General features: G+C 31.3%; 4 protein-coding genes and 1 long non-coding RNA gene across 5 annotated transcripts; 2 read left to right on the forward strand and 3 right to left on the reverse strand.

Moving 5' to 3' along the window:
• Nucleotides 1-3,078: 3,078 nt before the first annotated feature.
• On the reverse strand, nt 3,079-4,481 carry LOC134828711 (probable glutamate receptor). The gene is made up of 5 exons (XM_063841696.1): nt 4,391-4,481; nt 4,248-4,334; nt 3,720-4,192; nt 3,383-3,657; nt 3,079-3,331 (listed from the first exon to the last, which is right to left on the reverse strand). The coding sequence occupies exons 1-5, from the start codon at nt 4,458-4,460 to the stop codon at nt 3,079-3,081; spliced, it is 1,158 nt and encodes a 385-aa protein (XP_063697766.1). The 5' UTR covers nt 4,461-4,481.
• A 1,344-nt stretch (nt 4,482-5,825) lies between these two features.
• On the forward strand, nt 5,826-8,068 carry LOC134828713 (ionotropic receptor 75a-like). The gene is made up of 5 exons (XM_063841697.1): nt 5,826-5,834; nt 6,464-6,848; nt 6,904-6,990; nt 7,042-7,789; nt 7,840-8,068. The coding sequence occupies exons 1-5, from the start codon at nt 5,826-5,828 to the stop codon at nt 8,066-8,068; spliced, it is 1,458 nt and encodes a 485-aa protein (XP_063697767.1).
• Nucleotides 8,069-8,237: 169 nt separating this feature from the next.
• Nucleotides 8,238-9,036, reverse strand: LOC134830480 (GTP:AMP phosphotransferase AK3, mitochondrial). Its single transcript, XM_063843983.1, has one exon. It carries the CDS (start codon nt 8,898-8,900, stop codon nt 8,265-8,267), a length of 636 nt encoding a protein of 211 aa, XP_063700053.1. The 5' UTR covers nt 8,901-9,036; the 3' UTR covers nt 8,238-8,264.
• Nucleotides 9,037-9,335: 299 nt separating this feature from the next.
• On the reverse strand, nt 9,336-9,789 carry LOC134832312 (uncharacterized). Its single transcript, XR_010162059.1, has 3 exons — nt 9,671-9,789; nt 9,509-9,618; nt 9,336-9,457 (listed from the first exon to the last, which is right to left on the reverse strand). It is a non-coding gene; the product is annotated as an uncharacterized LOC134832312 (long non-coding RNA).
• A 528-nt stretch (nt 9,790-10,317) lies between these two features.
• On the forward strand, nt 10,318-12,572 carry LOC134828714 (uncharacterized). Its single transcript, XM_063841698.1, has 6 exons — nt 10,318-10,801; nt 10,854-11,159; nt 11,211-11,770; nt 11,943-12,078; nt 12,132-12,270; nt 12,329-12,572. Exons 1-6 carry the CDS (start codon nt 10,318-10,320, stop codon nt 12,570-12,572), a joined length of 1,869 nt encoding a protein of 622 aa, XP_063697768.1.
• Nucleotides 12,573-12,758: the final 186 nt, after the last annotated feature.

Below are 12,758 nucleotides of genomic sequence, written 5' to 3' on the forward strand. Positions count from 1 at the left end.
AATGACTCTTAAAGATAATAAACAAAAAAAAAACGAAAGTTAATAAATAATAATTTAGATTACACACACTTACGCAAAATTATTAGAAACAAAAAATAATTATTAGACTACCTACTTTAGAATAGAATCGTAAATAAATAAATAATAAAAAAAAATTATATAAAAAAATAAATAGATAAACTAAAAAAAATACTAAAATCTTTAAAAATGTTATTAATTATATAAATACAAGAAAAAATATATTAAAAAAAATTATAATTAATTATATTTCTCCAAATCCTTAGAAAAAAAATACTAAAACAAAAGAAGAGGCTTTTGTCTAAATAAAAGCAACACAAAAGCGTCATCGTCCTTTTTGTTTTAAAAACGAGTTTTAAACCCTTTTTTGTTTCAAAAACAAATTCTTTTCTTGTATGACGAGAAAATGTGATAAAAAATAAATCAGATTGGATTGGAGATGTTTTTACTGTTATAAGTTTATTTTTCGTCCACGTTACCTTTTCTTAATTTTGATATTAATTATTACTGATTTTTTAAATGAAAAAAAAAACATATATGAATAAAATGCCTAAAAACATAAATATTATCAAGAACAAGAACAACTGGAGTGTCGCAATTCGTCGTTTAAATGTTTTGTATAGTTTAAACTATAACATAGCACGAGGGCTTTAAAATCACACCGTGAATGCAATGAATGTGTGAGACTCACCATACAATAAAAATAGGTATGATGCATATATAATAGCTATGATCTATATATTATATATGATGAACATTATATATACATAAAATACATATATTTTAAAACTAAAATTAATTACAATAAAAAAATTACTAAATACAAAAAAAAAGTATACAAAAATTTTAAAAATAATTGTTGTTGCTGTTGTTATTATAATACCATCTTCTTCAAAACACATACTGATACCCTTCTTCTCTAAAAGGAAAACAAGAATCAAAGAGTTTCTTTTACATATTTTTTGAATTTAATTCAAAATTGTATAATTTTTCATACAACATACATATATGACAACAAAAGAGGTTTGGTGGGTAAGAAAATATCATACAAATAAATATTTATGGCATTGTGTAGACGACTCGTAACCATTTCCCTCCTAATTGAATTAAAAAAATATCATTTTTATCCCTTAAACGTACACAGACACACACACATTAGAGTCTCAAAACGATGCGTTTTTGTAATGTTGCCTCTTCAATATTTATAGCTTTGATAGTGAACAAAAAATAAATAAAAAAGAAAACCACCAAAAATGTCGAGAATCCTCTCATCTCACTAAAGCAAAAAAAAAAATAACAAAAACTGTGTACATGTAAAAGCGTTAAACGTGAACAATGAGAAAAAATAAATAAATAAACTTTAAAATTGATATAAAAGACACTCGATGTTCGTTTTTATATAGGGAAAAAAGAAACAAATAAATAATTATTTTTATTATAATTTAGTAAATATTGTAAACAAATAATTATTAATAAAAACGCGCATGTATTGAAAATATGTTTAATAACAATAAAATACAAAATAATAAAAAAAAGAAATTTTCATGTCAAGAAAACTCCTTACCTTAATGTCTCTCTCCTAGACAGTACATACTAAAAAACAAGCCAATAAATAAGAAGCTGCTACTTTCTTTCTCAAAAAAAAAAAAGATAAAATACAGAAATACACAGTAAACACTCTTACATTACACACTCACATGCATACACAGTTTTTTCGATAGTTGATAATAAAGAAGTAGTTTTAATAAAATAATAAGAAGTAAATTTATAAAATAAAACAAAAAAATCACTGCTGATACATACAAAACGAAAAATCTCTCTCTTTCAATAAAATATGTATTATTATAATTTAATTTTCCATTTTTTTCTAAACTAAATATTTATACAAAAAATAACCCGTAATTTGTAATAACTGCAACAACTACTACTACTACTGGAAAAGTATTATCTATCATTATAATTTTAATGTCTAATCTATAATTTTTACTTTAACTACAAATAACAAACATTTTAGTTTTATTCTCTATATATTTTTCTTAATGCAGTGTTTGGTTTCGTTCTAAGAAAACTAAATTACCGAACAACAAAAATAAAATTGTGACACACTACCACTCTACTACTGACAGAAAAAAATAACAATGTAACAACGGCAGATAAAACACAACACGCAGAAAAAAAACACTTAAACACATAGTAGGAAAAAAAAATAAATAAATAAATCATAATGATTGTATGTTCACTTGAAGTAATACATAATAATTAAAAAGATAAAAAAAAATACATAAAAAGAGTTAGAATTAAGTAAATAAAAAATGCTATGAATATTTAATGTAACGAGTTACTGGACGAATAAATAAATAAAGAAAATTTAATTAAAAGCAACAAACATGATACTTTAGAATAGTTTAGGGAAATATGAATTTAGTGTATGGTAAGTATATGATCTCATTGATTATTTTTTGATTTTAGGAATCAACTTTTAACGTTTTTTCCAAAAGTTGTTCATATAATAAAAAAGTTAAAATGAATATATTTTTATGTTGATTCATTTGTTTTTCACTTAACCCTTTGTTATGGTTTTATATGAACATACATATATTAATTAAAAAACACGTTAAACTGTTGAATGTGAAATTTTATTAACATAACTTTTTATTTTTTAAATTTTATTTATTATTTTGAAAATTCTATCCACACTATTTCAGTTGATTTTAAGCGAATGTAAAGCAAAAATATGACAGCTATTGTTTATTTCGTTTGCTTAGTCTTAGTAAATACTTTTCCAAAAATTCAAAAATTTTTTGATTATTTCTTGTAATTTTTCGATAATTCTATTATTTCCGTGATTCTCTAGAAAAAAATTCTTTAAAATAGGCCCAAAAAGCCAAAATTGGTTGAAAATTAGTTTTAAAAAAAGTTCCAAGAGCCACTATTAGTATCCTTAAATACCCAAAAAGCGATAAAAATTGTATCCAATTCTTGTGAAATTTCAATGAGCATAGTGCTAAATTCTGTTAAATTAATTGGTTAAAACTGTAGGAAAAAAATTGCCATAGCAAATTATTGATCAATCGTTATTTTAGGATTCGCATTATAAATTTTTCTCTTAATCGTCAACGATCGCAACATTTCTCCAGCAAATAAAATTGTAGCCATCAATGCTCCAAATGGCAACAACAAAATTGCTCCCCTCACACTTTCCAACGAGACACTTTCGAACTGAGATCCACTTGCAACCACACATTGCGGACGCTTCGTAATCATACGATTGACTTCCACTTTTTGGATGCCAAATTCTCGTAATTTTGGCAAGCTAAAAAAATATATTTTAGTCCAAATTCACTCTAAAATTTATGCAACTCACTTTGTTTTCATGATTTCTCGAAAGGGCGAATTTTTCTTCAAAGCTTGATACGGATCAATAATCTCCAAATACTCAATCTCGTTCAAGTTGCATTTCTCTCCCTCGAAAAAGGTTCTTTCCATTTCTGTGTAGAGCGAGCCTCCTTCCGCGAAATAGGCATAAGATGAGTTCCGTAAGAGAGCAACTCCCGTCTTCAAGTCTACGAAATTCGGTGGTGAATTTGGCGGAGCAATTTTTTCGCGATAGATCTTGAGGCGAATTGGATCGGTTGTTCGCTGAAATTTAAAAAAAAAAATTAGTTTTTAATCAAAAATGGGTTAAAAATGGCAAAAATCACTGGCATATAGTATCGGTTATAAAGATTATCTTCGACACCGAGTTTAAGCTTCGAATTGTACAGATCCTCAAGCGTCTGAATGCTTTTGGTGGGCGTTTGTAGGAGCGCCACGATATTTGCCGTGTACGAAGTGTAAACAAAGACGAAAGTTATGTACAAAAAGAAGTAAAAAATTCTCGAGGAAAATAATTTTGCTTCAATCTCGGATCCCATTTGACAGATTGCAGAAAAAGTCATCAACGCAATGTCGCTTATTGAATTTTTTTGTGAGTTTTTGATGATTTTGTCCTCAAATTTAAGTATGAAATATGTGGCAATGACACAAAGAATTGCACAGATCACGAGACAAATCCACACCAAACGCGAAAATGGGAGAACGTAAATGTTGGCGACGGACGACAAGTTGGGGAAACGAAATACGAAGTATGCACGACCAGTTCCAAGGGTATCAATGTAATCCAAAAGATGTAAGCCTAAAAATAATCGATTTTTTAATATTTTAGTTAATTTGAAGGAAAATTCACTTACGATGTAACAATATAAAATAAGGAGTTGTTGCAATGTCCACATGTTCGTTGATAATCGACCCATAAGCTCCAACCCAGATGCCAGTTTCTAACAAATATTCTCAGATTTCATCAAAGCTCCATGGTTTAAGGCAAAAAACTTACCATCATATCCAATTTTTTCAGTCAACATAAACTTCGTGGTAGCATTAAGTGTATCAATAATGATGTTCATTTGATTTAAACATACCCGGATCGCCATGTCATGTGTCTTTCCAACGTAAGAGTACAAATATTTGAAAGAATCGTTTTTAAGCATTGCTGTGTGTACCAGAAGCAGTTCTTTTTGCATATTTTTTCTGCGACGTGCCAGCACTTTAGTCTCTCTTTCGTCGATAAACCCCTTTTCGTTGCTCCAAAAACCAAATTTTTCGACACGCAATTTCTTCGATGAGTTTCGTATTTTGTAAACTTGGACCATACGAAAGGTAATTTCATCTTCTTTGAATGCCAAAATCACATTGCTCGCCAATAATACAGAAATATTGTGAAAAATTGACATTTCTTCTTCATCTTTCATGAAAATTAACCAACGAAAAGGATGTTCAAGGAAATATTTGTCCATCATAAGAAAATCTTTTTTATTGTGTTCGCATTTCTCAAAATCTGTGACGTATAATTTGCGATGCGCCCAATTTGTTTCAAAAGTTCGGTTCAACTGCAAAGGCGAAGTTTCATAAGTTATAGAAAGAGTAGTTGAGGATTCGTTTAGAACGGAATTTATGAAAGCTGTATTGAAACATCCAACGATTGAAAGTGTGTTGATGAATTTTTCGTGTGTAATTAAGTCGCTTATTAAGCTTGCTTTATAATTTTCATCAGCATGTACTGCACTTTTATAAGATATGGTGAGAATAACCAATGACAAAATTGAAAATACAACTGATTTTGTCGCCATTTTTTAAGGATGAACTTTAAACAATCACTAAACAATATTTTTCAAAGCGATTCCATTTTTATAGTCAACTTAGAGGAGCATGCAAATTACAGTATAAAGTAATATCAACAAATAATCATTTATATTTTTTTTTCTTTCCAAGGTACTTTTATAAACACAGTACTTATCGAGCAAATTTAAACTTAAGGATGATAACGGCTTTAGCTGAAATCGATCTATGGGGGAGTAAATACTAAATGACAAAATCCAACACCATATGGATTATTTTCATGAAATCTTCTCAAGGGGGTTATTTTTTAATTTGATATTTTTCGCTTCACACCTTTCGTACAGAGTCAAACTTACACTCGTTTGAAAGGCATAATTAAGAGATACAAATTACAATAGGTCTAGAGAGCACTCCATTTTTGCAAAACATAATTTTTTCTTTTTTTCTTAAATGATAAAATCATTTCAAGCGCAATTTGTATGCAAGTAAAAAGTAAAAAAATATAAAATTTTTACTTTTTACTCAAGTAAAAAAAAAATATTTTTTTTTACTAAATTTTTTGAAACGAAGTTTTTCATAAAAGTTAATGTATTTAATGTACAGGGACCCAAAAAAAACTTTTCGAATTTTGACAAAAATATTTAACTTCAGATATGTATGCAGTAAGCAGATTGAAAGCAGTTTTGTTTCAACGTTTGGATAATTTGATATTTTTACCTTTATAAATAATTGCTAATGTATTTTATAATTATACTACAAACTTCCACAGAAACTATTTAAAAATTTCTTCGGAAGACATGCCTTTGCTATGTAATTAGCTTTGTTCCTACTCATCTATAAAAGCTTACCAACTTCATTTTCTTCTTAATTTTCATTTTTACTTTGCAATAAACGTTCAGGAAAAATGTCATTTAAAATTTTCTTCTACTTTACATTTTTTTCTCAACTTTTCCTGATTCATGCAGAAAACAAAGTGAATCTCGTTAAGGATCTCCTTCGAACCGAACAAAAAATAAATATCATCAAATACGTCGGATGCTTGCAGGAAGAAAATTTTCTTCTGTCTCTAGTAAAAAATCACAACGAACTACTTTCCGTGCGTCATTACAATTCACCAACTGAACTGAATCTGAAAGAAGATCGTCCATGGGCTCATCAAACGTTGTTCGTCACAGATTTCTCCGAATGCACTCAACTTTTCGAAAGTTTTCAAAAAATCGATAAAATTTTTCTTGAACATCCATTTCATTGGTTATTTTTTCTGCAAAAAACTGAAATGGAAATTTTTCAGAATTTGTTTATTTCGATTGGGAGCAATATTGTTGTCGCTGTTCAAGATGCTGAAACGGGAAGTTACAACTTAAAGCAAATTTACAAAGTGCGCACGGAAAAGAATCACACTTATGAAGAAAATTATGGAAAATGGAGCAATTCAACGGGACTTGTGGATGAAAGGTCGAACAAAGTAATCGCAGTTCGTCGTAAAAATCTGAAAAAGGAAGATTTGATCGTGTCAGTTACATTTTTGTCAAATGCTTCTTTGGAGCACGTTTATGATTATAAAGCAAAGGAGGTCGATGCTGCCATAAGATCCGGTTTTACTCAAATAGATTTGCTTGTGAAAACTTTTAATGCCTCTGTGAGATTTGCTTTGCATGAAAAATTTGGATATGATGGTATTTTTTTAAATTATTTTATAAATTTTAAATAATTTTTCTGATTTTTTTTTAGAAACCGGAATCTGGGTTGGATCGTACGGATCTGTGATTAACGATCATGCAGATATTACGGCAACTCCGTTATTTGTTCAAGCAAGAAGTGAGTTTTTTTTTATTTTAAAAATGTCTATTTTCATTTTTCTTATTTTAGGAATTGATGTTATTGATTACATTGACACCCTTTTGCCGATACGTGCATACTTCATTTTTCGTTTTCCTAATCTGTCAACCGTCAAAAATATTTATGTGTTGCCTTTCAGTCGAACGGTCTGGCTTTGCTTGGGAGCATTTATAGTCATCAGTGTCCTTACCGCCTTTTTCATGATGCGGTCTGAGGAGAAAATAATTAAAAATACCCAAAAACGTTCGATTTCACAAGTAATTTTCTTAATTCTGTCAATTGTTTGTCAAATGGGCTCCGAATTGGAAGCACGAATTCTTTCAACTCGCATTTTCATATTTTTTTCATTTTTTACCTCGATTTTTGTGTTTACCTCGTATACCGCAAATATCGTCGCATTGCTTCAAACTCCAACCAAGAACATTCAAACACTTCAGGATTTGTACGAGTCAAAACTTGCCCTTGGGATAGAGGACACTTTGTACAATCGGTATTACATCGGAAAAACTACCGATCCCGTAAGACTTAAAATTTACAAGGAAAAAATAGCACCACCGAACCAAGATCCGCGATTCTTTGACCGTAAATCGGGCGTTGCGATGATGCGCAATTCATCTTTTGCCTTTTTTGGAGAGTCGGGACCTATTTTTCGAGAAATCGAAGCGACATTTTTCGAAAGCGAGAAATGCAACCTTAACATGATTGAATACCTGGAAGTTATTGAGCCATATAATGCATTGAAAAAGAATTCACCGTATCGAGAAATTATGAAAATTAGGTAAGAGCCCTTTTAGTCCAGACATTAAAAGTAAAAATCTCTTTTTTTAGTTTGCCCCGTTTACGTGAATATGGAATTACAAAAGCTGAAATCAATCGTTTGTACAAGAAACGACCAACTTGTAGTGACGGTTCTGGTTCCCACTTCGAAAGTGTCTCCGTAGAAAGTATTCGCGGAGCTCTTTTGTTGCTGCCGTACGGCATGGCGTTCGCTCTTGTAGTTTTTATTGCTGAGATTTTTTACAAGAAGATGAAAAACCGACAGATTCAACCAATGTAAAGTCAATGAAGGGGAGAGAATAGTTAAATTTAGACACACTTGACACTCAGAGAGCAAACACTTCTCCACACCACTCATGTTCAAGTGCAACTTTGTATGAATGAATGCACTTCGTCATACCCGGCAACGACACACAACACACCGCACGTGCAAAAATAATAAAGAGTGCTTTGATGTCATCTCAGTTGTGTTTCATTTATTTTATCTTACTTTCTAAGAATTGCTTAACTTGCGGCCAAATTTCGTCACTCGTGTTGCCACGGAAGTTCGTCAGCAAATGTTTGTCGCAGTAGAAGCCGAGCACGGGTTTTGTCAATTTTTCATACAAATCAAGACGTTGTTGGACCATCTCCGGCTGATCATCGGCTCTCTGCACCAAATTCTCGCCAGTGACGTCATCTTTGCCCGGAACTTTTGGCGGATTAAAGTCCGTATTATAAACGCGTCCGCTGCCCGGATGGACCCATCGTCCTTTCACACGTTCAATGATAATGTCAAAGGGCACAATTAAGTTGATCACAGCATCAAGTTTCTGTTTGGCATGAAGTTGCTCCGCTTGTACGACAGTACGGGGAAATCCATCGAGGAGCCAATTTTTGTCGGCACAATTGTCGAGCTCGTTGAAGATGCATTTCGTCATTACTTCGTCAGGCACAAGATTGCCGCTATCAATGAACTTTTGGACTTGTTTGCCCAATTCCGTTTTCGCCGTGACATTTTTTCGCAAGATATCGCCGCTCGAGATATGCACGAGATTGAATGTTTTGACGATCCGGCTTGAGATTGTGCCTTTGCCAGCAGCTGGTGCTCCAATTATTAGAGCACGAAACATTTTTATTTTATTAATACTTCTAATTTATTGTTTGTGCAAGTAATTTGAGGCTAGTTTATTGCTTTGGAAGACATGAGAATTGATACGAGTTGCGATGACGATGAGGCCACTGCTTCGTTCAAAGTTTATGAGTCTACTGAATTTGTACGAATAACTGTATAAAACACATGTGGTGATAACTACTACATGCACGATAGTCTAGACGATACGCGCTTGTTTGTGTTCGAACGAGTTTCTCTCTCATTCATGTTTTGCACTCATTCAAAATGTGACTTGGAACGGGTTGATTCAAAATTTATAAAAATATTAACAATTTTTTTGTAATTATTCTATTTCTAATTTTCTATTATTTAAACGCTTAAAGCTAATAAAAAAACAAAGAGATTTAAATATTTGCATTCATTTCAATTACATCTTGTTCTTCGGCAACTTCTGCAGCATCTCCTAATTGATCCGGTGGAGATACACGAACAACAAAAACAATTTTTTCTTGTTCTTTCACAAATTTTGTGGCACAATCTGGATTTCGCCGTGCATTAATCTTTTGAGTTACATATCTAAAAACAAATTTTTAGCTTTAATTCATAGTTTACTATAAAAATACTTACTTTTTGAGCAATGCTAAAAACTTTTTTCTGATATTCGCTACATCTTTTTTCCCAATTGCAGCAATTTCCTTCGCCAAATCCATGATAGCGTCATTTTTGCGGTTTTTGGCCTATAACAAAAATATCAATATTTGAAAAAAAAAAACAAAATAATACACTTACACATTGTGGATAATCTTTTAAAATATCAAAATATCGTAAAAGTACTTGAAAATTAGTAAATTTATGCGATTTTTCATTGAATTTACTTAAAAAAGTTTTTGTATTGAAATAGCGATCCATTATTGTCCTCGTTTGGCTTAAGTCTGTAAATTTTTGACGTTTATTCTTTGAGACGTACTATTTTGATCTGCATTACCCTTTGTGCCATTTCATATTTTGATCAATGATCTTGTTTCGAATGTTTTTTAAGATTTTCAGAAAAAAATGTACCTAATTATTTTTTTTACTACAGCTTACTTTACTGCTTATTTTACTTATTTTTTAAAACGATAAATAATTTTTTTTATTTTTGATGAAATTTTACATTTTTTTATAATTTTTATTTTCTCCCAATACCTACATTTCGGATTTTTCAAATAATACAAAGGACAAATAATTTTAGTAACCTTATTTGAATTTCAAGTCTTTTAAAATCCCACTCTTACCTAAATAAATGCTATCATGGGCGTTTCATGTATTCACAAAAAACGCACGAAACCAATCATTAACAATTTTATGTACACGAAATACTTGCTGGACATAAAAGGAGCTTGTTTTCCCATTAAGGACATTACTTCTTTTGTAACTGTCAAAGAATTAACTTAAAAATGAAGAAAACTTTTATCTCTATCTTCTTCTTTTTCATCATAAAACCAGTTTTTTGTGTGGAAATCACAAAAACTCAATTGATAAAAGACTTATTGATCAACGAAAACTCAACTACAAACCTCTTGAATGTCATTGGATGTTGGGATCGTGACTCGGTCGTTGACTTTGCCCGTCATTTTTCCATTTCCGTAAATTATTACGAATCACCACAACTTTTGAACAAGTCCTACGAACGTAACCAGGCAGAAAACAAACTCTACATCACGGATTTTAAGAGTTGCCCCGATTTGATTTTGCAATTTCAGAAGATGGAAAAGTTTTTTCTTGCATTTCCGTTTCAATGGGTTATTTTTATCGATAAGGAGCATGTTGATTTCTTCATGACGGTGGATGTTTTGTTGTCCAGCAATGTAATTTTAGTAATGGATGGTCATCGAGGTACTGGGGGAGAGAATGGCTCACAAGAATATGAGTTGATTCAAGGTAAGTTTCAAAAATTTAGCTCAAAAATCTGTTTAAAAAACTTTTTTGTTAGTTTATAAGATCAAAGAATTTTCCAAAACGCTCAGAATTGAAAAATATGGTTATTGGGACCAGCGCAATGGAATTAAGGATGAAAGAACATCAAAAGTAATCTCTTATCGACGACGAAATATGCAAGGTGAACTTATGACGATGGTGGGAATCACTTTAGATAATCGGACGTACACGTATTTCCACTCGAGAAGGGAGAAAACTTATGATCCAACGATGCGAATGCTCTATCACTTGAACAATATCATTATGGATACCTTCAACAGTACAAAACGTTACGTTTGGACTCAAAGATTCGGCTACGATGGTAAATGTAATTCATTATTTTTTGAATTTCTGCTCATTTTTGTACTTTTAGAAACTGGAATTTGGGTCGGGACCTATGGAAATCTCATAAATGGTCATACAGACTTGAGTCTCGATCCATTTTTCGTGCAAGCTGAGCGAATAGAAGTTCTCGATTACATTGGATCTCTCACGCCGTTCTATGGTTTATTTATTTTTCGTGCTCCCAGTCTGTCGTCGATCGCCAATATTTATTTTTTGCCTTTTTCGCGTCTTGTCTGGATGGCATTGGGTGTCAGTGCACTTATTTGCACAATTTCTATATTTATTTTGAAATATTCAGAGGAACGACTTTTGGATGCAAGTACAAGAACAGCATTTGGGGACACATTATTGCTCACGATATCGGCAATTTGTCAAATGGGCACGAATATGGATGCGAGATTGTATTCCTCACGAATTTCATTCGTTTTCTTGTTCATGACATTGGTTTTCGTTTATACCTCGTACACCGCAAGTATCGTTGGGCTCTTGCAAACATCGACAAACAGCATTCAGACTTTAGAAGATTTGTACAAGTCCAAATTGAAAATTGGTGTGGAGGATAATTTATATAATCGGTATTATTTTGGGGTAAATTTTTCAAAAGTCGAAAAGCCAATAAAATTACGATTTTTTAAAAATATTTTTTGGCATATTTTCGATTTTTTTTTTATGTTTTCTTCTCTAAAAATTTTTTTTCAAAAACTAGTTTTTTTTTTCAGCAATCAAACAATGATCAAAAATTCCATTTTGTATGAAAAAGTATTCGTCGCAAAATCTTCGTCGCAAAATCTTCGAGGAAAAAGTTTCACCTCCAGGAGAGTCAGCGCGATTTTACGACAAAAAGACAGGAGTTGCGTTGTTGAGAAACTCTTCATTTGCTTATTTTGGCGAAGAACGTAATTTTTTTTGTCTCAAATATTTTTTTGTCATTTACAATTTTTCTTCGTAGGTCCCGTTTATCGTGAAATAGAAGATACTTTTTACGAAGAAGAAAAATGTGGCTTAAAAGAAATGCGATACTATGAGTGGCCTGAGCCATATCAAGCTGTCCAGAAAAATTCTCCAGTTAAGGAAATGGCAAAAATCGCGTAAGAATTTTTTTGACTTCGCAAAAAAAAAATAATATAAAAATGTAATTTTTTGTAGAATCGCTCGACTTCGTGAATACGCGATTGCTCAAGTGGAGAAAAATCGATTACTGACTCCGAAGCCAATTTGCGTTTTGGGAAACGGACAGAGATTTGATAGTGTAACTTTGGAAAGTGTCAGTGGAGCAATTACCTTCTACGGTTACGGACTAGCTGGGTCATTCATTCTCTTTTTGTTGGAATATTTGTACTTTTTGGCTCAAAAAGTGTGGAAAAAATACTGTCATGATATTGAAGCATAAAAAAAAGATTTTTTTTTCAAATTCAAATCAGTTCCAAATTTTTTATTTATTTTTTTATCATTTTTTTTTTTATATTTATTGATTCAGTTCGTATTTGTTTGTTTTTTTAAGCAAGTTGGTGTATGAGTAAAAAAAATCATATAATTATCATACAAAATAATTGGTAATTATGTTAAATGTTAGTCT

The sequence above is a fragment of the Culicoides brevitarsis genome, chromosome 2 (assembly GCF_036172545.1).
Source record: "Culicoides brevitarsis isolate CSIRO-B50_1 chromosome 2, AGI_CSIRO_Cbre_v1, whole genome shotgun sequence".
NCBI lineage: Eukaryota > Metazoa > Arthropoda > Insecta > Diptera > Ceratopogonidae > Culicoides > Culicoides brevitarsis.